General features: G+C 54.1%; 1 protein-coding gene across 9 annotated transcripts; it reads left to right on the top strand.

Annotated features, from left to right (window-relative positions):
• Nucleotides 1,090-19,646, top strand: GPRIN2 (G protein regulated inducer of neurite outgrowth 2). 9 transcript variants are annotated; one of them, XM_018042619.1, is made up of 7 exons: nucleotides 1,843-2,521; nucleotides 4,223-4,319; nucleotides 5,177-5,306; nucleotides 5,486-5,622; nucleotides 6,349-10,683; nucleotides 14,036-14,556; nucleotides 18,712-19,646. In XM_018042619.1, exon 5 carries the CDS (start codon nucleotides 6,355-6,357, stop codon nucleotides 7,714-7,716), a length of 1,362 nt encoding a protein of 453 aa, XP_017898108.1. In that variant the 5' UTR covers nucleotides 1,843-2,521; nucleotides 4,223-4,319; nucleotides 5,177-5,306; nucleotides 5,486-5,622; nucleotides 6,349-6,354; the 3' UTR covers nucleotides 7,717-10,683; nucleotides 14,036-14,556; nucleotides 18,712-19,646. The 9 variants fall into 9 exon arrangements, with proteins under 9 accessions (XP_017898110.1, XP_017898107.1, XP_017898108.1 ...); XM_013975707.2 differs by having other exon boundaries at nucleotides 5,177-5,622; nucleotides 6,349-7,633; nucleotides 7,838-10,683; XM_018042613.1 differs by having other exon boundaries at nucleotides 5,177-5,622.

The raw sequence follows: 25,228 nt of genomic DNA, 5'->3' as shown, positions 1-25,228 counted from the left end.
GAGACCAGAGAAGTGAGGCTGGTGCCTGAGGTCTTCCCAGACTGGAAGAACAACAGAGATGGCTCTCCCTTTCCGGCTACTGAACCAGAGGGGTGCAGACCCTTCAGTAAAGGCCTGGACAAGCAAATCAATGGTCCCTGCAGCTGGGTTCAACAGAAAAGAATCGATACTGGGACTCGATTCTCAGAGACAAGGGCCCTGGGGATGGGTGATAGAAATCCCTGGAGAGCAGAAGGGGTAAGGAGCTGTCTGGGCCTGGGGAGGCATGTTGGGAGCCTGTGCCTAAGGAGCCTGCTGCCTGAACTGGAAACAGTTCTGGGCATGGAATCTATGGGGTTGAGGTTGTGGGGCCGGATGGAGGGCCTGGGTCTTGAAGGCGCCATGGACGCAAAGCTCAAAGGACGAGGCTCGGTGGTGGGGTCTGCAACAGTGAACCTGAGAGGGTGGAACTATGGGGTCCAGGGCTTGGAGAATGGGCATCTGCAGGGTGGGTCTAAGACGGACCCAACTAGGTGTCCCATGCGCCTGGGTTCTCGAGGGCAGGACTTGAAGTCCCTCACTATTGAAGGATGGGGGCCAGGGTGATCAAGAACATGGGGGCTGGGTGGCGAGTAAGAAGGTCTCCTGAGGGGCTCTTAGACCTCTGTGCTGGGCGTGGTACGCCGAGAGGGCGGGGCTCTTTGGACTTGCGCTGCGGAGCTGGAGGATTGTAGGGAGCCGAGCCTATAAGGTTGGGGACGTTGGGGTTGGGTCGAGAAGCGGCGGGATGTCGTTGGGAGGCCTGTAAAACGAGATCATGGTGGGGGCGGGGCCGAAAAGACGGGACGGTGAGACGTGCCGTGAAGAGTGGGTCGGGAAGAGGAACTAGGGGCTCGCGGGGCAGAGTCGAGGGGATGCTCGTGGGGCTGCAGGTTGGCTGGGAGTACGGAGCGCGGAGGGGCCGGGGGCGGGGCGGGGGCGGGGCCGGGCCGGGGCCTGGGCCGGGGCCTGGGCCGGGGGCGGGCCGGGGGCGGGGCGGGGGCGGGGCCGGGACGCCGGCGTGGGCGGTGGAGCGCGGGGGCGGGCCCAGGTGAGCGGGGCTACCGCCCCCTTCGTCCCTCCTCCCCCGGCCTCCCCCCGCCCCTCAGCCACCCAGCTGCGCCTCCTGCTCTGGCTCCGCTGGCCGAGCGGACGGCGGCTGGCGGCGTCTTCGGCCCAGGCCAGGTCCAGGTCCGGCTCGGCTCCATCTTGGGCCGCTGCGCCGGGCACCTGTGGCGGCCACAGGAGCAGCGCTTCCGCCGGCCTCCGCGGCCTCGGGCTGGCAAGAGGGTGAGAGGCCAGCTCCGTGCTCGCCCGTGTTGGGGCGAAGGAGGGTGGGATGGGCGGCACCTCCCCTTCTTGCGCCCGGGAACCCCACTCCTCACCTTTCCCTGAGCCCCGACCCTACGCATCCCGGCCCCCGCCCGGTGCTCAGCGCCCCCCGGGGCTGCACCCCTCCTCGCATCTCTGGGCTCATTGCCTGAACTATCCCTTTTTCCACGTCTCCTCTGCCCATCCTCCCATTTCTCAATATTCAGTGCCCAGGACCTCGTCTCTTTCTGCCAGCCCCCACCGTTCTTACCGCTTCTTCCCCCTTCCTTCCTCTTCCTTTTTCCATCCCCACCCCTCATCCACTCTCCTCCCACCGCCCCCAGCCCCCGCCCTCCCTTCACTCTCGCTCCTCCTGCCCTCCATCCCTGCCCGCTTACCCCGCAGCCCCCTCTTCCTCCAGTCGCAGTCTTTGCTGCTGGGAAGGTCTGGAGCCCTGCTTGGGGGTCATGTTGAAGACCTTCTCCGGAGTCCAGGTGGGCTTTGTGTGGGAAGGCAGGACAAGGGCCCCTTGCCCTAGGGGAGAGTGTACCTTGCGGTGTGTTCAGGCCTTTGGCCCTCAGCTGGACGCGGCCTGTCGGTCTGGTGCGCAGAGTGCAGCTGGTGGGTGCTGTTTCCTGCAGGCTCACACAACAAACGGGCCTATGTGTCGGCCCCGATGGGTCCATGGGTGTGGTGTGGGCCTATACTGGTTCATGGGAGCCCATGGCCACGCAGGTAGGAACACACCAGCCACCTGGGCTGCTTCAGGTTTGGGGCAGCTGGGCCAGGAGGCTGACCCTTTTCATCTCCGGTTCCTCTTGGGAAGTATGGGTAAATCCTCCTCAGGGGAGGAATCTCTTGCCTGGTGGGATCTAGGCCTCTCTGTGGTGAGCAGAGCTGGGTCTGGGACCTCTGCCCCACTGTTCCCCAGAACCCTTTCCTGGCACAGCTTGTGACGTGGGCACTTTGTTCTTAAGACTCCTTCATCCTCTGTGAAGGGCAGGTTTTGTGCCTCCACACACTTCTCAGTAGCTCAGGAATGCTCCCTGCTGCTTTCCCCAGCTTTGGCCCTGTCAGTCCTGTTAGGCCCTCCTTTGCTGGGATGGATCAGACCACCTACTGGAGGTCACCACGCCCCTTACTATACGAGGAGGGATTTGGGTGGTGTATGTCCCTGCCTGGTCCCTCAGAGGTAAGTTCACATCTCAACATTTGAGGAATATGTGTGTGTCCGTATGCATGCATGTATGAGTGTACGTATACATATTCCCCCCCGCTGAGGTTTAGAATAGACTTGGAAACTGAGATGATGGAGACATTGGGAGCACTGGTGGTGACTATCACCATCCTAGGAAGATTAAGAAGCAAACCAAGCTGCCCTATAATCTAAATGGCTTCCTAAAAGCCACCTTTCTACTCCTGCCCCCACTTCCAAGTACTAGTCCTGTGATACCTTGAGCACAAGTCACTCTTGGTGGGAGGAAGAAAGGTAAGATTATTAACAATCACTGTTCCAGGCAGTCCATATGCCATCACATTATGTCTTCACAACAGCCCTGCAGAGTGGGGATTTATTTCCGATTTGCAGATTGGGGAAACTGAGGCTCAAAGAGGTTAGGGGTCTACCTGAGTGTACATACGTAGGAAGGGCAAGAGCCTGGATTGGAAGTATACCCCTTTGATTCACTTGTTCGTCCCTGGCTCCGAAGTTCATCTGATCAGCTCTGTTGCTTCCTGGGAGGCCTCTATTCTTGGTGGTAGGCGGGGTGTGAAAAACCTTCTTTCGCTAGCGTACCTCGATGCAACTCCCCCTGAAGCTCTTCCCTCGATCAGCCTGGGAAGGCCAGCTGGGGTTCAGTGGTGGGTTCTTTGACATTTCTGAGCTGTTCCAGATCTCAGGTTGTCACCTGCCATTTGTGGAGGTGGGCTAAGGAAGGAAACTAACAAGAAATATAACCTCCCACTCCCCTGGGGTCTCTGTGGTCACTACTTTCCCTCTGAGTGACGGCCAGCCCTGAGTATCAGGCAGCCACCTGGTGAGGCAGATGCCTCAGTACCTGCACTGGCAGCTTCTCGCCAGCTCCTGGCGGAGACTGTGTGTGCCCCCAGCCTTGGCTTGTTTCGTCAAGGAGACCAAGGTCCGGCTTCCTATGGCCCTCCTCCAGGGTAGGTGGGGTTCAGTCAGAGGCTGTGTGGGCTGTCCAGCTAGGACTTCCTTCGGGTTCTTGGGCTTGGGGCTCAGTGGTTGTCTGCCTGCCAGGGCCCATCTGTGACCACAGCCTTCCTAGCCAGCAGGTCTCCTTCTGCCTTTCTGAGTCTCGGCTGCCTACAGAGCTGCTAGAAGCAGGTAGGGAGAATGGGCATCCAGGCTTTGCTCTTACGTGTTCACTTGTTCCACTGGCATGTCATGGGTACCACTGGGTACCCATGTGTTGGGTGCTGGGACTCCAGTTGAGTCATGGCAACACCAAATAAAAAGGGATGCCCGTGGAAGAGTGATAGTGTCCAGGACAGAGGTGTGCACCGTTCTCAAGAGGGAGCACAGAGAACCTCAGGCACTCCTTAGTTTGATTCCTGGCTTAACCACCCACTGTATGCCCTTGAGCAAGTCACTAAACCTCTCTGAGCTTTGGTTTCCTCTTCTGCAGAATGGAGAAGATGACTTATCTCCTGAGATTGCTCTTACTCTCACATACAGTGCTGGAAAGGAGACGGCACATGCCTGCCACATGGTGGGTGGCTGGGCACTTGGAACTGCTGTTCTTGTTATCATCACCGTGATTGTTATTGGCTTTGTTGACCTTCTCTCTTTATATGTCCACCTTAGAGCCTGAGAGCAGGGCCTGGGCCATAGTCTTTTCTTACCTATTCATCATTTTCCTGACTCTTCCAGGGACCAGTCTGGCTTCAGCCCCGAGGAGCAGCTAGGACAGGAGACTGCTGCCCAGGCTGGTACCATGTGTCTTAGAGCTGCATGGTCATCAGTAACAGTATGTGGCCCTTTAAATTTCAATTTTATTGTTTATTCCCGAAGTCGTGTCTGACTCTTGAAACCCCATGGACTGTAGCCTGGCAGGCTCCTCTGTCCATGGGATTACCCAGGCAAGAATACTGAAGTGGGTTGTCATTTCCCTCTCCAGGGCATCTTTTGGACTCAGGGATGAAACTCACGTCCCCTGCATTGGCAGGCGGATTCTTTACTGCTGAGCCACCTGGGAGGCCCTAAATTTCAGTTACTTAAACAAAATCAGCAAATCAGTTGCTGAGTTGCACTAGCCATCTGTCAGGAGCTCAGTGGCCACATGTGACCAGTAACAACCATACTGGACAGCGCAGAGCAGCATGTTTTCATTACTGCTGAAAGCTGTGCTGAACTGGGCTTCACAGCAAGCCTGGAACTCTAAGGGGACAGGTGCTCTGGAAACAGCCTCACCATTGGCTTGAGCAGCCACCAGCCATCTCCTGAGCTCTGGGGCAACAGGAAGTTTTAACGTACAGAAACTGAGTTCCTGAGAGCCCTTCCCACACTGCCTTTCAGTGGCCTTGCTCGCCTGGCCAGGTGGCTGGTTTCGTGGCAGTTCTTATCAGCAAGGCTGGGAGGGCAGGACTGGGACTACCCGAATTGCCTGCCATCCCCACCCTGCTTCTCCAGCATGTCCTGCCAGGCTGGGAGTCTCAGAGTGATGTTCCTTATTCATGACTTCGCCCTGGGCCAGGCTGCCTCATGCCCTGACCCCACTCCCTCTCTCTGGGTCCTGCCCAGCCCCCAGCCTGCTGCCCCCTTCTTGTGATCTGAACATATGCCTCCTGCTTTCTGCTCACCCTGTTCCTTGTTCCTTCCTCCCAGGCACCATCTCCTTCCTCTCTCTCCAGACCCAACCTGCAGGTCTGGAAGAGTCTATGGCTAGAGAAAGGGACAGGAATGGCTGGAAGGGAGCAGGGGCAAGAGAGGACATGTGTCTGATTGGTGGTTACAGGTATTCCCTACTTTTCAAAAGTTTGCTTTATTCCACTTCACTTTCATGGGAGACCTACATTAATTAGTAACTATTTTCAGTAATGGAAAGAAATTTGAAGAGTTTTACAAGACAAGGTAATTGCTTCTTTACACTATTTTGGCTTATGAAAAGGTTTCATAGGAATACTCTTCTTTCAGATAGTGGGGGCGACCTGTATTGGACCCCATTTGGTGGGCACAGCAGATCTGCATCAGTTCCATGTTGCCTGATCTCAAGAGCATGGCACACAGAAGGTGCTCATGAGTTGGCAGTGGGAGGAGTGAACAAATGCCAAGTGAGTCCTAAAGGGCTGATACGGGAGCCTCTCCTGTCCTTGGAGCATGCAGTGGGAGCCAGGAAACGCCTTCCCCTTCACAGTGGCCAAGACTGAGCCCCAGAGACGTGACAACCCAGCCAGGCCAGGCCAGAGAGGATGGGGAGGGAGCGTGAGAGAACCCAAGGCGTTTTCAGTGAGCCCGGTATTCATGTCTTTCTCATCCCCAAGACTTCTCTTTCCCCCACTGTGTACCAAAGAGGCTCCAGTCCAAGTAAGTGAGATGGTGATGGTTCTGGGAGGAACCAGGGTAGTATCCATCAGTCCAGCTTTACCGGTTATTAAAATACTGTAATAGTTCTGTGCTGATTGACTAAGAGCTATTGTCTCAAAGCCCCAAGCCCCCAGGCCCCAGCAGGCTTGGCCTCGCCCCTGGCTCCCCCTCCCCCATAAACCAGCAGTAGAGTCAGCCACTAGCCTTCTGGATGGCCTCTAGGGTCTCACCCTAGGGCTGGTTCTGATCCCTCAGTTTTGGTGTTTAGAAGCGTCATCCTGGCTATGTGTGGTGACCTTGATTTGAAGCGTCTGGCTCCTGTCATCACTTTGCTTGTGGCTCTGACTGGTCAGGCAGGCTGAGACTGAAGCTGTCCCCTCAGTGTGCCTTGCACTGTGTGAGCCCCCAGCAGAATCCAGCAGAGATGCCGCTGCCCAGCTCAGTGCCACCCCCTCCCTCTCTCTCTCCTGCAGGCAGCCATGAGATCCAGCCGTCCTGAGCCGGATGCCCCGGAACCCCTCAGTGCCCACCCTCAGCCCCTGTCCCGAAGTTCCTCCAGCCTGCTGGGTGAAGGCCGGGGGCAGAGGCCAGAGTATCGCAAGAGAGCCAGCAGCGTTGTATGGCAGGCCCAGCTTGGTGAGGCCAGCACTGGCGCCCAGGTCCCGGAGGCGGAGGGGCAGCAGGCTGAGCGCGTGGAGCAGGCACGAACCTCCAGCTCCCAGCTGCAGCCCAGCGCTGTGGGCCACTGGCGCAGCAGCACTGTGGGCAACGTGTCCACCATGGGCGGTAGTGACCTGAGTCACCCGCGGGACCCTAGCGCTGCCGCTATGCAGAGGAGCCACTCGGACCTGGTTCGCAGCACCCAGATCCGGGGTCACAGCGGTGCTCAAAAGGCCAGCCTCAGCTGCTCAGCCCTGGGCAGCTCGCCTGTCCATAGGGCTCGGCTGCAGCCCAGCAGCACCTCGGGCCAGAGTGGCCAGACCCCTGCAGGCTTGGAAAGGGACCTGGCTCCGGAGAACAAGACTTCAAACTCAGCCTGGACACTGGAGAGTCAGGTGTGGGTGCCACCAGCTGCCTTGGGAGGCACAGTGACCCACAGCAGCAGCCCCAAAGCCACTGGCCAATCGGCCACCACCTCCTGCCACGCTTTGTCTCCAGCAGCCCCGCTCTGTGGCATGAGGGAGATGGGGGCCAGCAGCTGCTGCTATGGCTTGCCTGCCCCAGGGATTCTGGCCTTTCCCAAACTAGTGGCGTCAGTGAGTGAATCTAGGCTGCAGGCTCACCGTGGGGTGAAACTCCGGTGTACGTTTCCTGGGGGGCTTCCTGGGCACTCCCACTGCTGTGCCCACCCTTGGGGTCCCACAGGGTTAGCCATGGAGCCTAGTGCCAGGACCAAGGATATGTGGACCATGACCTCAGCAAGTGACTTGGCCCCAGTCTTGGCTTCCCCTCTGTCAGCCCAGGATGCTGGTGTCCAAGCAGCCCCCAAGGCCGTCTGCAAGGCAGTGGCCACTAGCCCGCCTCTGGAAGCCCCTGTGGCCCTGCACCTGTTCCCGGAGGTGACTCTGGAGTCCAGCCTGGCAGCGGCGCCATCTCCTGTGCGGGACGTACGATGGGATGCTGAGGGCATGACATGGGAGGTCTATGGAGCTGCAGTGGACCCGGAGGTGCTCGGTGTGGCCATCCAGAAGCACCTAGAGATGCAGTTTGAGCAGCTGCAGCGGGCCCCTGCCAGCGAGGACAGCCTGTCTGCTGAGGGTAGGAGGGGGCCACTTCGAGCGGTCATGCAGTCCCTGCGGCGCCCCAGCTGCTGTGGCTGCTCCAGTGCAGCCCCCGAGTGAGGGGCTGCAGCTCCTGGAGCTGCCCGGGGTGCGTGGACTCAGCCCCAGGGGCGGTGGGGTCCCCGTGCTCTTTGGATCCACAGGCACCCACCGACACGTCTCTGTCCTCTGCTGCCCGCAGGTCACAGGACTGCAGCCTGGGGGTTCCCTGCCCCCGGCAGTCGGGCTAGTTTATAAGGGCTTGATTCCCAAGAGCCACGTGCGGGCTCTGAACTTTGGGACAGTTTCAACACTGTGCGCAAGGGGGATCCTGACTTCTCTGTAAAAACCCTTGACCTTCTATCCAGTCTCTGTTCAGAACTCTGCCATGATTTCCCCCAGGCCTCTTTGTGGCTTTATTTTGACAGCAGTGCTGAGATACAACAAATTCCTGACATAAGAGGTGGGGTCTCAAGTGGCAAGGGCTGTCTAAGTCTTCAGGGAAGGGAACTGACATTGTTGAGGCGTCCTGTGTGCCTCACGCTTGTCAACTCACTTTCCTGAGTCTTCACCGTGTTTTACAGACATAACCACAGACATTTGGCAAGACTGCAGCTGCCATGCCCAGGTTGGACAGCTCACAGTGGTGGGCTAAGAGCGGAGCCGGGGGCTGGCTGAAGCCTGGTGTGTTTTCCTGCAGCATGTGGTTGGCAGAGCAGGGCAGTTGTGAACAAGAATTTATTGAGCCCATATTCATTGCCAGGTTTTGTGGCTTCCTTGGGGAAGAAGCTGCCTGTGCCCTTGTTGGGCTCACCATGTGTTGAGCATTGTAGAGGGCTGCAGGGTACTTCTCGGAGCCAACAGCCTGGTAGATGATTGTGTTAGGGTCTGGCAAAGGTTAGTGCCCTGCTGAGGGTCACTTGGCATGGGAAAGTGGAGTCAGGACCCACATGCAGCCCTGCCCGTGACATGGGCCTGTTCCTGGGCCCCCTTTTGCACCCAGGAACCCAGGATCTGACAGCCAGCATATTCCCCATCCCCAGGGGACCAGCACTCTCGAGGTGGAAAGGACTCGCAACAGTGGGTTAACTTTTAAAGCAGTAGTGACAAGAGGCCAGAGGAACCAGGTGAGAAAGGCAGATTTCAGGTCAGAATGCATCCCAAGACCCAGCATGGGGCTTTCATATTCCAACATGTGACTTTCTCACTCCCAGCTGAGGCTGGGTGAACTGCCACTCCTGCTTGACAATGACAGCAGAGCAGAGCTGCTTCTGAGGGTGGGCCTGGGGCAAAGGGGTGGTGCGGTGTGCAGGAGGGCACTTGACTTTATCTCCCTTTTAAAATGTGATCAAGCAGGTTGTCATGAGGGTCTTGACACCATGTCGCCTGGGGTCCTGGGCCTGTTCATCCCTCCATGTGTGGAATGGGGCAGGCGAGTCCACTCTCGGGAGTGACACGTGGGGACCAGGGTGTCCTCATCTCTGGCCCCGCACGGGAGCACCAAGAACCCAGCTGTGGGGACACAAGGGGAGGGGTGATGAACTGGCGTAGGAAGTCACCTTCACACAGGGCCAGAGCTGAGCAGGGTCTTGAGGGCACAGTGAGGCTGGACGGGTGGGTGAGTGGGATGTGGCTACTAGGCAGAACAGCCTGGTCAGAGGCTTTGGAGGTTCCTGTCCTGCCCGGGTTGTGGTGAATCATTGAGGTAAAGGCTGTATTGGGGTGTTTGTCGAGTTGGGAGGCTGGTAAGGGGGTCCCAACTGTGAAGCTCCTGGTGTGACTATGGAAGGGGGCTTTATAGGAGCTGTGGATGCAGGAGTGGGGCCAGATTTCAGTACAGTAATATCCCTTTGGCTGCCATGAGGGGAGGCGGGAGCCTGAGCGGGGGGAAGGGGAGGGGTACTTGGGTACGGGAGCCAAGGAGGGGCCTGTTAGGGGGAAATGGAGTGGGTAGCTGGGGCTGAGCACGCATACTCACACACAGTGTGTGGCGGATTGGGGAAGAAGGAGTTGCAGAAAGCTGCGGTTTCCAGTTTGAATAAAAGGAGATGAAGCTACCACGTGGGACAAGGTGGGAGGCCCGGGAGGGGCAGGTGAAGGGCCATATGCCCCAGGGCTTTGTGGGCACCAGTGGCACCCTTCACGGAGAGACTTTCTCCCCTGTCCTACACATGCCGTCCTGCGCTTACTCTCCACACACCACCCCACATGCTACACCTGGTGAGCCAAGACGGCAGGCCGGGGTACAGCCCGAGCGGGAAGGGCCAGCCCAGCCTCCCGCCTGCCTCATCATGGCCGAGGTGAAGGCTGGCAGGGTGGTGCTGGACTCCAGCCTGGCCTGTGTCTGACCTTGGTGCTGTGCGTAGCTGGGGCCCACAGAACAGCCCCCCTAGGTAAGCTTGCCACCCCCAAACAGTGGAAAAAGAGTGTCCTTGGCCTCACTAACCCAGGCTGCACAGCCTCTGCGGATAGGTCTACTTGGAGGAGCTGAAGCTTCATTTCCAAATTCAATCTGGAGGCCCAATCCGCCACCCCACTTCCTGGCAGGCCTGGCTGGCAGTGGTTGAGGGTCCCAGGACGTGGCCACCGGCTTCCTTTACAGGGCTCCTCCTCTCAGACTCCAGGTTTCTGTCCAGACTTTCTGGGACCCTGTCAGGCCTGGCTCTAGGAGGTGGTGGATTTCACTGTGCGTGCATTTGTTTCGTTTAGAATTTGAAATAAAGTAACGGAGGTCGCAACTTTGCCAGGGAAGGATTTTGTTCTGGTAGATTCTGTCCCGTAGAACATCCTCCAGATTCGTAGAGCTCCCCATCCAGGCAGGAATCTTCTTCCCTCATCTCCAGGCATTTTCCCTCTGTCCACTGGCTGTCCATCCTGGCAACCTGGGCCCCTGGTAGCAGAAGCCTGGCTCCCTGACGCTTGACCCCGTGGGCCTGGCCAGGACACAGGGCGCGCATCTCCTGTCCGAATCGAAGTCTGCGATCACCCCCGCAGGGACCACCAGTTCACCCGGGGAAGAAGCTGTCCCTGCCAGAGTGTGGGCTACTGGTGAGTGGCCTGAGATCACAGTGTCGGGGCAGGGAGAAAAGCAGAGAATGGCCCTTTCTCACTGTGACATCACCTCCCGAGTTAGCTAAATTGGGTCTCTGTGCCCCAGAAGTATTGAATTTTTATTTCACTATGGGCCAGTGAGGTCTTCCCAATACAGGTCCTGACACAGGATATGGAGGGGATACTATAGTTTTGTGGAGTAAAACTCGAGTTTGAATCCTGGGTCTCACCTATAGCTATGAGACCTTGGGCAAGTTACTAAAACCTCCCTGATCCTCAACTTCCTCATCTATAAAACGGGGATACTAATGGTGCCTCCTCCTTTGGTTCGCTGCGTGGAGTAAATGAAGAACCCACACCTGGTGCCTGGCGCTGACAGCTACTGTCGCTGAGTGCAGCTCCCGCAGCCACCAGTAGGGGGCGAGCTTCTGCCCTGCTAGCTTGACTCTGATTAAGGCCCACGTTCCGTTTCCTTAACCCTCCTTCATTAAAGAGCCTCTGTCCATGTCCTTCACTCTCTGCTTTGAAACATGCTTGAAAGGGAAAGTGTTAGCTGCTTAGTCGCGTCTGACTCTTTGTGGCCCACCAGGCTCCTCCGTCCATGCAATCCTCCAGGCAGGAATACTTGAGAGGGTTGCCGTTTCCTTCTCCAGGGGATCTTCCCGACCCAGGGATCAAACTCATGTCTCTGGCATTGCAGGCAGATTCTTTAGCGTCTGAACCACCAGGGAGGCCCTGAGCCCTGTTTGGGAGACATGTATTCTGGTCCTGGTCCTCTGAAATGCTGGCTCCCAGAGCCATGTTAAGGAGAGCCACCTCACCTCTCTCTGCTAGTCTACAATAGGCTCCCCAGAAGCTTCTCATTTTCCAACATCTTTCTTAAGAAAAGACACTACGTGCTTTCTCAGCATCCTATAAACGTAGGAAGCACAGTGCCTCATTAGCGTCCATTCCAGGAGCCCGGAGGCTCTGCAGGACCTGCACCCACTGCCGTGGTACTCTTTCTCCCCCATCCCATGCTTCTCTTTACTTATTTTTCATTTTTATCTTTTTGATTGCGCCAGGTGGCATACATGATCTTTGTTTCCTCACCGGGAATCAAGCCTGTGCTGTCTGCGTTGGGAGCACGTCTTGTCTACTGGACTGCTGGGGGAGTCCCCCCTCCCCCCCCGCCCCGCCCCCCGCCCTGTTGTTGTTCAGTCACATCTGACTCTTGCCTCCCCATGGACTATAGTCTGCCAGGCTCCTCTGTCCATGGGGTTTTCCAGGCAGGAATACTGCAGGGGGTTGCCATTTCCTTCCCCGGGGGGTCTTCCTGACCCAGGGATTGAGTGTGTATCTCCTGTGTCTCCTGCATTGACAGGTGGATTCTTTGCTGCTGAGACACCAGGAAAGCCCAAAGTGTCCCCTATTTCTCTTTAATTTCAGTTCTCCCTTTCTCCTTTTCTGTATCATGTCTTCTCTGCCCCCAGAAGCCTTCTGTCTCCCCACCATTCATCCCACCAGTTCGCCCTCTGCTTCCTTCCCTATATGCCAAGGCTTTGTCTTCCCTTATTCCTTCTGCTCCAAACAGCAGTTTCTCTCTTGTTGTGGCCAGGGTCACGGCGTTCCTGGTTTTCACTATTCTAGGCTCTTCTTTCCACCTGTGCTTTTTCTCTTTGGACAAAACCTGAATGGCTTAAGCCTGAAAAATAACTTCTGAGCCTCTCCCTGGAGGAGGAGGCCTCGCTGGGACGCCTGGGGCTGCTTTGCCAGGGTGTTTCCGTTGCTTTTGTTCAAAGAGAGAGAGCACTTTCCAGTGGTCATGCCAGCTGAGCAAAGAGGTTTTGGTCTGGCAAGAAGGGCACCCTGTCGGTCATCAGTTTTGGTGGCCTTTATGGGGCCCTGAAAAAGTTGGCTTAAAGCTCAACATTCAGAAAACTAACATCATGGCATCTGGTCCCATCACTTCATGGCAAATAGATGGGGAAACAATGGAAACAGTGTCAGACTTTACTTTTGGGGGCTCTAGAATCACTGGAGATGGTGACTGCAGCCATGAAATTAAAAGATGCTTGCTCCTTGGAAGACAAGCTATGACCAACCTAGACAGCATATTAAAAAGCAGAAACGTTACTTTGCCAACAAAGGTCCATCTAGTCAAAGCTATGATTTTTCCAGTAGTCATGTATGGATGTGAGAGTTGGACTGTGAAGAAAGCTGAACACCGAAGAATTGATGCTTTTGAACTGTGGTGTTGGAGAAGACTCCTGAGAGTCCCTTGGACTGCAAGGGGATCCAACCAGTCCATCCTAAAATAAATCAGTCCTGAATATTCATTGGAAGGACTGATACTGAAGCTGAAACTCCAATACTTAGGCCACCTGATGGGAAGAACTGAGTCATTGGAAAAGACCCTGATGCTGGGAAAGATTGAAGGCGGGAGGAGAAGGGGACGACAGAGGATGAGAAGGTTGGATGGCATCACTGACTCGATGGATGTGAGTTTGAGTAAACTCCAGGGGTTGGTGGACAGGGAAGCCTGGTGTGCTGCAGTCCATGGGGTTGCAAAGAGTAGGACACGACTGAGCACTGAACCGAACTGACTGATGGAGCCCTGGCTGGCTAGGTCACCCGAGGGACAAGTTGGGTGCGTGCGGCTTCAGGTAGACCTTTTCTCTTCCACGTTTTCTCCTTGCTTGGCTTGTAATTAGGTTGGGGCGTGGCCTGGGCCTCAGGAGGGGCACACCATGCTGTCTTGTCTCTGCTTCCCTCCTGTGTGGAACTGGACTTGTGTCTCAGAGGCAGGGCTGGAGTCAGATGAGACTTCTGAGAAGACTTCTGAGACCCCGAAAAAGCCTCAGTCAGGCCCAAGTAGGGAGACTCTGGTGGAGCTAGAATTTTCCATGGCTTACCAAAGAGCTATACGTGGGGTGCTAGAGTCTAGCTCGGGAGGAGTGGGCCTCTCACCCCAGGCCCACTTGGCTTCCCTTGTGGCTCAGCTGGTAAAGAATCCTCCTGCGATGAGGGAGACCCGGATTCGATCCCTGGGTTTTGAGGATCCCCTGGAGAAGTGAATGGCTACCCAGTCCAGTATTCTGGCCTGGAGAATTCCATGGACTACAGTCCTTGGGGTTGCAAAGAGTCCTTGGTCAGTTGCACTGACCGAGCAAATTTCACTTTCACTTTTCAGGCCCACTTGGCCTATTGCCTTTAGCCTTCTGCTTCTGTTTACATCTCAGTTTTAGCTGTCCAGGGTCTGGGAAGGGAGTTGACAAGGGAGCCATTTTGTTGCAAACTTTGTGGCTTTTGTAAGCCCAGTTTGCGTCTCTTAAGGAAGACTCTCTCGTTTGATTTTCTTTCCCTTCAGACTTGGGGGAATTCAGAGAGACTTCTTGAGAAGATTTCAACCCAACTCCCTCTGCCCTGATACAGTTCCCTGGATTGCACGGCTGTGGTTGCAGAGGGGCTGGGACCCAGAGCTGGGTGTCGGGCCCCAGGCCGCTGATCAGGTTGGCCAAGGGAATTTGGTGCAGGGCTGGTACGCAGGCAGCGCAGCCAGGCGGAGGAGCCCGGGCGCCCCCTGGTGGCCGCAGAATCGACTTTCAGAGGCACCTGGGGGCGCAGGTTGGGAGCCACCAACCCCGCCCCGCACGCGGGCGGTCTGGCCCGACCGTCTTCCCCTCCCGCCCTGGTTCGGAGACTCGGGCGGGGTGGGGGCAGGGCGGTCACTGCCAAGTTCGGTCCCTCTGCCGTCTCTCCCCCTTCCGCCACTCCTGATTCTCCACGCCAACCAGGACACCTGAGGGGAAGATTCCAGAGAGGAGGAAAGAGCTGGAGAAGACGGAGGAGGTGGAGTCCAGGTAGGGCCGGGTGCAGTGAGGCGTGCAGGTGAGGGGCAGGCGCGAGACAGGGAAAGGGAGGCGGGAGCGGGGGTGGCGGGGCAATTTCGGCTTTTGAGACAGAAGACCGCTTTAGTGTACTCACACCTATGACTCTAAATGTGAGTTTTACCCTTCCAGGGGGCTGGGTGTAGGAGCCTTATTTTGCAACCCTTCTGTCTTTACATTTACCCAGAGTTTCTAAATGTGCCCTGTGGCCCCAGTCCATCCTCTTCCCGGGCCATGGAGAGAGCAGGTGTGGACAGCCAGGAGTGTGCCTCCCTCTTGGGGCTCTGACCCTTTCTGACAGAGGGAGTATAGGGGACAGTGGGCTTGAGGAGGGGGCCCCAGGCTAGAGGTGACTCACAGCAACTGGAGCCTAAAGTTCACTGCAGTGAGGGCTGAGGTTGGGGTCTTTCCCCTGCCACTTCCTGCCTGGCATGGTTTCCACTGCTCCGTCTGGTGCCCAGGGCCAGCTGGGTGTGCCAGGGGTGATGGCAGCCAAGAGAGGTTGGAGGCAGAGCCTGGTCTTTGCAGCCTGTCAGGCAGGAAGACCGGATAGAGCCTCTCAACTGAAGTGTGGCTGAGGGATGTGTCTGGGACCAAAGCAAGAGGAGAACTTGCACCAGCTGGAGGGAGAGGGAGTGGCTGTGCCCAGGACAAGCCCTTCTCTCTCATTCCAAGCTCAGAAAGCCTCCCTATGGCGGTCTCTCCTTGAGGACATCATTTTTAAGTTGGAATATGGTTGCGTCTGTCTGCCTACAATGTGGGAGGCCTGGGTTCAATCCCTAGGTCGGGAAGATCTCCTGGAGAAGGACATGGCAACCCCTCTTCAGTATTGTTGCCTGGAAAATCCCATAGATGGAGGAGCCTGATAGGCTGCAGGCCATGGGGTTGCAAAGAGTTGGACACGACTGAGTGGCTTCACTCACGCACGATGGTTGCTTTGCACTGTCAGTCTCTGCTGCACAGCAGAGCGAATCAGCCTTCTGTATACACATACCCCCTCTTTTCTGGATTTCCTTCCCACTCAGCTCAGGCTTCCCTGGTGGCTCAGAGGTGCCTGCAGTATGGGAGACCATACTGGGTCAGGAAGATCCCCTGGAGGAGGGAATGACTACGCTCTCCGGTATTCTTGCCTGGGGAATTTTATGGACAGAGGAGCCTGGTGAGCAACAGTCCATGGGGTCCCAAAGAGTCAGACACGACTGAGTGACTCACACTTTCACTTTCCACTCAGGTCACCGCAGAGCACGGAGGGGAGCTCCCTGTGCTTGACAGTAGCATCTGCTTTATGCACAGTGGTGTGTGTATCTGTCGCTCCCAACACCCCAATCCATCCCAATCCATCCCGTTCTCCCCCCGCCTTGCCCCACTGGCATCCATATATTTCTTCTCTGTGTCATGTCTGTTTCGCAAATAAGATCATCTATACTGTTTTCCTAGATTCCACATATATACTTTATTTTTTTTAATTAATTTTTTTAAATGGAAGGATAATTGCTTTACAGAATTTTGTTGTTTTCTATCAAACATCAATAAGACTCAGCCGTAGGTATGCCCATGTCCCCTCCCTCTCGCATCTCTCTTCCATCTCCCTCCCCATCTCACCCTTCTAGGTTGTCTCAGAGGCCCTATTTGAGTATATGCTTTAACATACGACATCTGCTTTCCCCTGACTTAACTTCGCTCTGTAGGACAGCCTCTAGGTCCACCCACGTCTCTGCAAATGACACAGTCTTCTTCTGACTGAGTGCTGTTCTGCTGTCTGCAGACACCGCATCTTGATCTCTCTCCCTGGTGGCCGACACTTAGGGTGCTGCCATGTCCTGCCTATTGTAAACAGTGCTGCGTGAGCACGGCAGTCGCGTGTCTTTTTGAAATGTGGTTTTCTGTGATCCTCGAGAACTGCTTTAATTGCCAATAACTGAATTATGGACCAAAAGTTACCTAAAGGATGAGAATGTTCAATTTCTCACTTAATTATTTCACTTAAGAATCCAGGAGGTCGTTGTTCTCGAGAAGGCTCAGCGGTTCAGTGAAGACATCAGGGATCAGAGTCTCTCCGTAACTGTGCTCGGCCATCCTCAGGGTGTGGGCAAGGGCTGTCTTCATGGTCACAGAGGGCTGCAGCCCTCCCAGGCACCACATTCTCATAATAGACACGGGACCTACAATCTGCCCCAAGAAATCATTGGTACACACAACTAACCAATTGGAAAAATAGTCACCTTTTTATAGCCTGTCAGTGAATGAAGGGATGATAATCGTGGCTACCACACTGCGACACCAAGGAAATGGCAGACGCAGGGATGATATTCTGCATACCTTATTTACCTCTCACAATTTGCCCCACTTCCCAATGACAACTGAGATTCGGAGAGATCAAGTAATTTGGCCTGTCTTATGACCAGGAAATGAGAAACTGGCATTCAAACTCCAGTCTGTGTGACTCTAAGCCTATTTTTTTGCCTTTTTAAAATGAAAGGAATACATATTTACGGTAAGAATCTCAAACAGTACTGACCTTGACTTCATTTTCAACACTGTATGTGTTCATAATGAGAATTTTAAATAGTGTCAAGTGTAGAGTGAAATTTGCCTTGCTCCCCACTGGGCAGTTCCCGCAGTTCCCACCAGGAAACTTCCTCTGTAATCATAAACTCAGATTTCTAAATACTTTGTATAAATTAGGTCAATTTAGACACTATTGTGCATTTATTTTTAAAAATTAATGTATCTTGCAGATATAATGTTGCCATATATAGATTCTGCTTTCTTTTTTGTGGATATATTGTATTACATAGAATGTAATTGCTTTTTTAAAAATAATTAAACTAGTCCTTTCTGCTGGAATATGTTATTTCCTATATTTTTGACATTAAAAACATGTAAAAATAAATATCATTATATGTACAGTTTTGTGTACATGCATAAGAATAAAATTTTCAACTGGTGGTACATATAAAATATCTATATAATTGGCAAATTGGTCTTCAAAAAGATTGCACAATAATACATGAAAATTCTTATTTTCTCAGACTTATACCAATGTTTGAGTCTTATCAAACTAATGTTTTGGCTAATTTGATAAGTGAAAAATGATAATGCTTATTTCGATTTGCAATTCTTTTACTTTGAGTAAGATTCTGTTTAGCCAGACCACCTAGATGAGAATTCCTGTTTGATCCTCGGAAGTTGTGTGATGTTGGGTGAGTTGCTGAGCCCCATGATTTCAGTTTCTTCCCCTGTTAAATGGGGGTATGAAAATGACCTTAGTAGTTGGATTTCAGGATTTAATGACATCACACATGTAAAGTGCTAGCATAATTCCTAGCTCAAAATAAGGGCTAAGTGAATGTTGTAGCTGTTACTGTCATCTACTTACAGACCACCTGAATCTGTTTATGATCTGCTTGTTTATATCTATATTCCATTTGTGTTGGATTCTTCTTCTTCTTGATTTGTTAGAACTCCTTTTATATTAATAACATGGTTCTTTACATATATGTTACAAGTATTCAGTTCAGTTCAGTCGCTCAGTCTTGTCCGACTCTTTGCGACCCCATGAATCGCAGCACGCCAGGCCTCTCTGTCCATCATCAACTCCCGGAGTTCACTCAGACTCACGTCCATCGAGTCAGTGATGCCATCCAGCCATCTCATCCTCTGTCGTCCCCTTCTCCTCCTGCCCCCAATCCCTCCCAGCATCAGAGTCTTTTCCAATGAGTCAACTCTTCGCATGAGGTGGCCAAAGTATTGGAGCTTCAGCTTTAGCATCATTCCCTCCAAAGAACACTCAGGGCTGATCTCCTTCAGAATGGACTGGTTGCATCTCCTTGCAGTCCAAGGGACTCTCAGGAGTCTTCTCCAACACCACAGTTCAAAAGCATCAATTCTTCAGGGCTCAGCTTTCTTCACAGTCCAACTCTCCCATCAGGTTGGTACAAAAGTAATTGTGGTTTTCCATTGTTGAACTTTGCTGTTGGATATTGGAATACATTTAAAAATAAATGTGATTATGTTATATATCATTTTAATGTGTATTTCTCTCTTTATATTTTTTGGCTAATGACATTACTTGCCATTTATTTTCTATTTATTTAAGATTATAGAAGTGATGTTAGGCAAAAAGCAAATTTGAGTTTTTTTTTTTTTATTCAAGTTCAAAATGGGTCATAAGTCAGCAGAGAGAACTCAGAACATCAGCAATGCATGTGGCCCAGGAACTGCCAATGAACGTACAGTGCAGTGGTAGCTCAAGAAGTTTTGCAAAGGAGATGAGAGCCTTGAAGATGAGGAGTGTGGTGGTGAGCCACCGGAAGTTGACAACGACCAGTTGAAAACCATCATGGAAGCCGATCCTCTTACAGCTACGCGAGAAGTTGTTGAAGAATTCAGCATTGGCCTTTCTATAGCTGTTTGGCATTTGAAGCAAATTGGAAAGGCAAAAAGCTTGGTAAGTGGGTGCCTCATGCGGTGACTGAAAAAAAAAATTGTTTTCAAGCGTCCTCTTATTCTACGCAACAAAGATGGACTATTTCTCTATCAAATTGTGACGTGAGACAAAATGTGGATTTGATATGACAACTGGTGACAACCAGCTCAGTGGTCCGACTGAGAAATTCCAAAGCACTTCCCGTAGCCAAACTTGTACCAAAAAATGCTCATAGTCACTGGTTTGGGGGTCTGCTGCTGGTGTGATCCACTACAGCTTTCTGAATCCCAGTGAAACCATTGCATATGAGAAGTGTGCTCAGCAAATTGATGAGATGCACTGAAAAATTCAATGCTCTCAGCCAGCACTGGTCAGCAGAAAGGGCCCAGTTCTTCTCCACGACAACACTTACCTGCACGTCACATAACCAATGCTTCAAAAGTTGAACAAATTGGGCTACAAAGTTTCACCTCATCCATCTGACCTCCCGCCTATCGATTCCCACTTCTTCAAGGGTCTCTTGACAACTTTTTGCAGGGAAAACACTTCCACAATCCGCAGGAGACAGAAAATGCTTTCTAAGAGTTTGTTGAATCCCAAAGCATGGGTTTTTATGCCCTGGAAATAATTTATCATTGGCAAAAATGTGTTGACTGTAATGGTTCCTATTTTGATTAATAAAGATGTGTTTGAGCTTAAGAATGGTTTAAAAATCACAGTCTGAAACTGCAGTTAATTTTGTACCAACCTAATACTTTTGTTTACATTAGACACCTTTTTCAGAGCAGTTTTAGGTTCACAGCAAAATTGAGAGGAAGGTCCAGAGTTTCCCCACTTGCTTCCTGTTCCCGCACGTGCACAGCCTCCCCCATATCGACATCCTCCCCCAGAATGGTACATTTGTGACGACTGATGAACCTACAGTGACATACCTTTATTACCAAAAGACCACAGTGTATATGAAAGTCCATTCTTGCTGGCGCTGGATATCCTGACCCTCTCAACCTTTATGGGGCTGCCTTCTAGGGTACTACAGCAGTGGCTGTCCCTGAGAGTATGTCCCAGCACACAACACATGTGCTGGGCTGGTCATCCTCCCTGAGCTGACCTTAGGGACCAAGGCCTAGAGGAAGAAAGTGTTTTCCTTCAGCTCCTTGTTGGCACTGCAGCCTCCTCTGACATTTCCACGCTGCTTCCATCATTGACCCAGTCGAAGGCTTCTGGCCTTGTCCCTGCCCCACTGGTGCTCTTGGTGGGGGTTGGGGTGAGGATGGGGCACAAGCATCCTGGCCAAGCCAGCCTGCAGGGGTCCTTGACTTCTGTACCCACAGTCAGTGGTTGTGGGGCTCCCCCACATTCTGTTTCAGGGGATGACATAAGAAGGGCAAAGGCTGCCCCCCTCTCTCAGCTTTCGTTGTCAAGCACTCATGGAGCTTCCCCTGTGTGCAAGGAAGTGGGCCCCAGAGATGCAGAGGTGAGAGCTCTGTGGAGCATCCTCCCTGTCCAGGGCCCCTTGGGCATCCTTCGTCCAGCTCTGGGCAAAAGAGGAAGCAAAGCAGGGTAGGTGAGTAGCTGGGTGAGCATGCAAAGATGCTGAGCTGCACCCCCGCACGACAACCCAGAGTGCTCTGCCTCCAAAGCCAGGCTTCTCTGGGCCCCTGCTCCATTTCCCGCCTGGGACAGCCCAGCTCTGAGACTTCCATGAACCATGGCATGGAGGACTGGAAGAGATTTCTGACTCCCTCAGGCACCCTTTCTGCTGCAGCCACTGCTTTTTATGTATTTATTTTTAAGTTTCAATTTTTAAGACAATAGATTTACAGATTCATTGCAAAGAGTCTAGAGAGTTCTTGTATACCCCTCACCCAGCATAGAGCCATGGTGTATTTATCAAAAGCTCAGACATTAACCCTGGTACAAGACTAACTAACCTATAGGCTTTATTCAGTTGTCCCCAGGTTTCATTTTGATGTCCTTTTTGTTCCAGATCCCTTCCAGGAGCGCCCATTGTGTTCAGTGACCACTGCCTTTTAATGCACCTGTGAAGTCCCTGCCCTTCCCTCCAGGCCTTTCCGTTCCTTTTCTCTCCCACTCTTCCCCTCCCCAGCCCTTCCTTTCTGTCAGACACATCTCTACAGTGCCGACCACAGATGCTGGAGCTGTGGCTCTCATTCTCGAGCAGCGCAATAGCAGCCCAAGGGCAGGACAGAGTTATGGGGTGGGGATGGCATGGGCAGGGTCTTTTCCCTCCTAGAGTCTCTGGGAGCTGACTGTACACAAGACGGCAGGTCACTGTGCAGATTTCTGGGGCCAGCCTCCCTCTGGCCTGGCTTCTCTACCGAGGCCACTGGCTGGGTGGAAGCACACCAAGCCTGGGAGGAAGTGGGGACCTTGCACCTCCTGTGCGTTCAAGCCCTGTGGGCCAGGTGTGTTGCAGGCGTGCTAGGCTAGGCAGCCCCTTGATACCTGGAGACACCAGTCCATTCCTTGGCCCCATCCTGGCAGCCCGCCAGCCTGCCCCACTGGGGTCTTCAATGTGGGAGGCAAATGTGGGGAATGGTTCCTTGCAGGGAAGAGTGCAGAAGGAGTGGGGAAGTTGGGTAGGGGAGTTTCCTGGAAGCCCCCCATCACCAGGATTGGTCCCCTGGGGCCTGGGACCTGATACTTTATCCAAGTGGTCACACCCAGGACGTCCTCACATCACGTCTTCCACTGGACCCTGAGGTCACACTTAGAATGTCCTCATGTCCCCTTGAGGGTCTGGTTGCTGCGAGACTGCCATGAGGATCTGTGGATGTCTAGCTGGGCAGTGTTGTCTCTACAGTGGGGTCCTATTTGGAGTTGGAGGGGTGTTGCTGCCTGAGCTGGGCGTGGGGAAGGTCAGCTCTGTGAGGCAGAGCCCTGCCCACACCCTCACAGGAGTAGGTGTTGTACATCTAATCATGGCCCAGGGTATTTAAGGCAGTGCCTGAGGCTTCCACGGGGAGAGACCGAGAGAGGAGGCTGGGGCTGCAGCAGGAAAGTCTGCTGGACTCGGTGACTCAGCGAGTCACCACCTGCTGCTCTGAATTCAGGGGCTGCAGATGGGGTAGGGCTGTGCTCCCCTTTGGCCCTGGCTTCCTCCTTCTTGGGGCTCAGGGGCTTGGAGGGGCAGTAGGGGGTGCAGGAGGGAAGGACCCACTCACAGGCTCCTGTGATCCCAGCACGAAGTGGGGGAGCCCCGCTGGCTCAGAGCACTGAGCCCACAGAAGTCCCCGGACCGCAGCTCACAGGAGCTGTAACAAATCCACCTTCTCCCGTGCCGCTCACCAGTCTGCAGGCCTGGTCAGGGTCAGGGAAGAGCTTCCTGGCTGAAGTCTCATTATGCTGCGGGACCACTGGGACAGGTGGTGTGGGTGAGCATTTGGGGGGCTAGTGAATGTTTGGGTGGCCTGATGAGCACTGGGAGCCTGCTGAGCATTCGTGGGTCCTGGTGAGCATTCAGATGTCTGGGTGAGGAGGGGGACTGGAATATTGGGTGGGTTTGCCACTGTCTGTATGTCCATCGGTCCCTTCACCTGAGAACTACTTCCTGAGCGTCTCCTTTGTACCAGTCGCCACGTATACATGCGTGTGGAGATGGAAGAAGCGTTCCTGCAAAGTCACAGTGGGCAGCTCAGACGCCACCTAGCCATTAAGGCAGGTCAGTGGGACTAGAACGAGTCTCTTGAACCTGCTGCATTTTGGTAAAGCTTCTCCTGGTGCTCTGGAGAAGGCGATGGCACCCCACTCCAGTACTCTTGCCTGGAGAATCCCATGGATGGAGGAGCCTGGTAGGCTGCAATCCATGGGGTCGCTAAGAGTCGGACACGATTGAGCGACTTCCCTTTCACTTTTTACTTTCATGCATTGGAGAAGGAAATGGCAACCCACTCCAGTATTCTTGCCTGGAGAATCCCAGGGACAGAGGAGCCTAGTGGGCTGCTGTTTATGGGGTCGCACAGAGTTGGACACGACTGAAGCGACTTAGCAGCAGCAGCAGCAGCTCCTGGTGCTCACCTGAGCCCCATGTAGACTGAGAAGGCAAAGGATGGAGTGGATTCAGCCGAGGACGTGCTCAGTGGGGAAGGTGTCGGGGTACGCAGGTGCACCCAGCTTACCCCCAGGGTTGCTGTCTGAGGGACTGAGGTTGGGGTTGTACCTGGGGAGTGGGTATTGCCTGGGAGGTTCTGGGTTTGCACTAGTGCAGAGCACAGCTGAATCTGTACTTGGAAACCAGAGGGTTGGGGTCTGTGAGCAAGGGAAAGGGTGGGTGGCCCACTCTGTGTGCCTGGGAGGAGGCGAGTGCCTGGCAAGCGCATGATCGGCGTCCATGGGGTGGGATGAGTTTCCTCCCACTGTGGACAAACTCATGACCTTGTCAAGTGGTGGCAAGGGGAGGATGAAGGACTTGTTACGAAGTGACCTGCAGATGCAGCAGGGTCTGGGGACGTGGGCCAGGAGGGGCCAGGACACTTAGTGCTCTGGTGCCCCGAGTCAGGGGGAGAGGCCTGGAGACATGGGGTCAGGCGCAGACAGGACTCTCTTAATGCCGGGGGGCTTGTGTTCAGGGAGAGATCTCCTTCTCTGTGACGAGGACACAGACACACACAGGACCCCCAGTGATGACAGACACCAGCGTCCCCACGACGGTGACACAGGCACCCCAGAAGGTGCCCTGCACGGCAGGGACACAGACGCTGCTACACAGCCCGTGCCGGGCCCTCCAATGTGCGTTTTGCTGTATGTCAGCTTGTAGTCTCTTGAGGCCTATAACATAAAGTCAAATGCAGCTTAGAAAGGAAACTTTTATTTCAAAAGAATTATTACAAGGAGGCAGGGGGACCGTTACAAGGGGATGCGAGTGTGCTCACGGGGGCGGGGATTCTTCCTGGAGAGGAGCCGCTGTATCTGTACAAGGGGCAGTATCGTTGGAGAGAGGTGACTCACATGATAGAGGGGGGAGCAGGACAATAAGTGGGGTCCATAACAGTGTGGGGAGGCATTACTGTGGAGAGGGGACTCTACAATAAAGGGGGGCTACCCTGCCCCGGTGCTGAAGCTGAAACTCCAGTACTCCGGCCACCTGATGTGAAGAGCTGACTCATTTCAAAAGACCCTGATGCTGGGAAAGAGTGGAGGTGGGAGGGGAAGGGGACGACAGAGGACGGGATGGCTGGATGGCATCACCGACTCGATGGACGTGAGTTTGAGTGAACTCCGGGAGTTGATGATGGACAGGAGGCCCGGCACGCTGCAGTCCATGGGGTCCCAAAGAGTCGGACAAGACTGAGCGACTGAACTGAGCTACTGTCGTGGGGGCACATTACTAACAGGTACAGGGGGCATTAACAGTGAGGGAGGCGCGTAACGCAGGAGCTGTTACAATAGAGGGGGCTATTCCGTAGAAGAGTCTGAACCGCTCTTTAGAGGGGGCCTGTCACGCTAGAGGAGGACTGTTGGTATTGAGAGAGGACTGTTAGGGTAGAGGTGCGACTGTTAGGGTAGATGGAGGTCCACTGGTGTGGAGGGGGACGGCCAGTGCACAGAGGGGATCACTGCGGCAGAGGACTCTTATGAAGGAAAGGGGACTATTTCCATGGCGGAGGACTTTTGCTGTAGAGGGGCGCTGTTACAGTGGATGGAGGTCTCTCCCTGCCGAGGGGGACTGTCACTGCCGAGGGGGACTGTCACTGCCGAGGGGGACTGTGTTAATAGAGGAGCATTATAGCCTTGGGGGGGACTATTATTATAGAGTGGGGACGCTGACGGCAGAGGAGCGCTGATACCGCAGAGCGGAGCTATGACGTCAGAGGGGGCCTACTGCCGTGTGGGGGTTGGGAGAGCGGGAGCCGAGCTGTGAGTGGAGCGCGGATGACGGCAACAGAGGACTGTTGCGGTAGAAGAGAGACGATGACAGTGGGCGGAATGTTACTCTAGGGGGTGGAGCAAAGGGTTATTACTCTGCAGGCGAGGCTGTTACCGTAGAGGTGTTAGACGATAGACGGGGACTGTACCATAACCGAGGGGACTATTACTGTAAAGGAGGGGCTTTAAAAATTGAGAAGGACTCTTGCTGCAGAGAGGGGACTATGACACTAGGGATAACTCCTGACAAGGTCTGCAAGCATCTGGATAGTTGGGGCAGAGGAGGTTTCTCCCTGGAGAGGAGCAAACACAAGTATGAAGACCTGGGGTTGGATGAAACGTGGCCTGACAGCACGTG

The sequence above is a fragment of the Capra hircus genome, chromosome 28 (genome assembly GCF_001704415.2).
Source record: "Capra hircus breed San Clemente chromosome 28, ASM170441v1, whole genome shotgun sequence".
In the NCBI taxonomy this organism is placed as follows: Eukaryota; Metazoa; Chordata; class Mammalia; order Artiodactyla; family Bovidae; genus Capra; species Capra hircus.
This window is presented reverse-complemented; position numbering and strand designations above follow the sequence as displayed.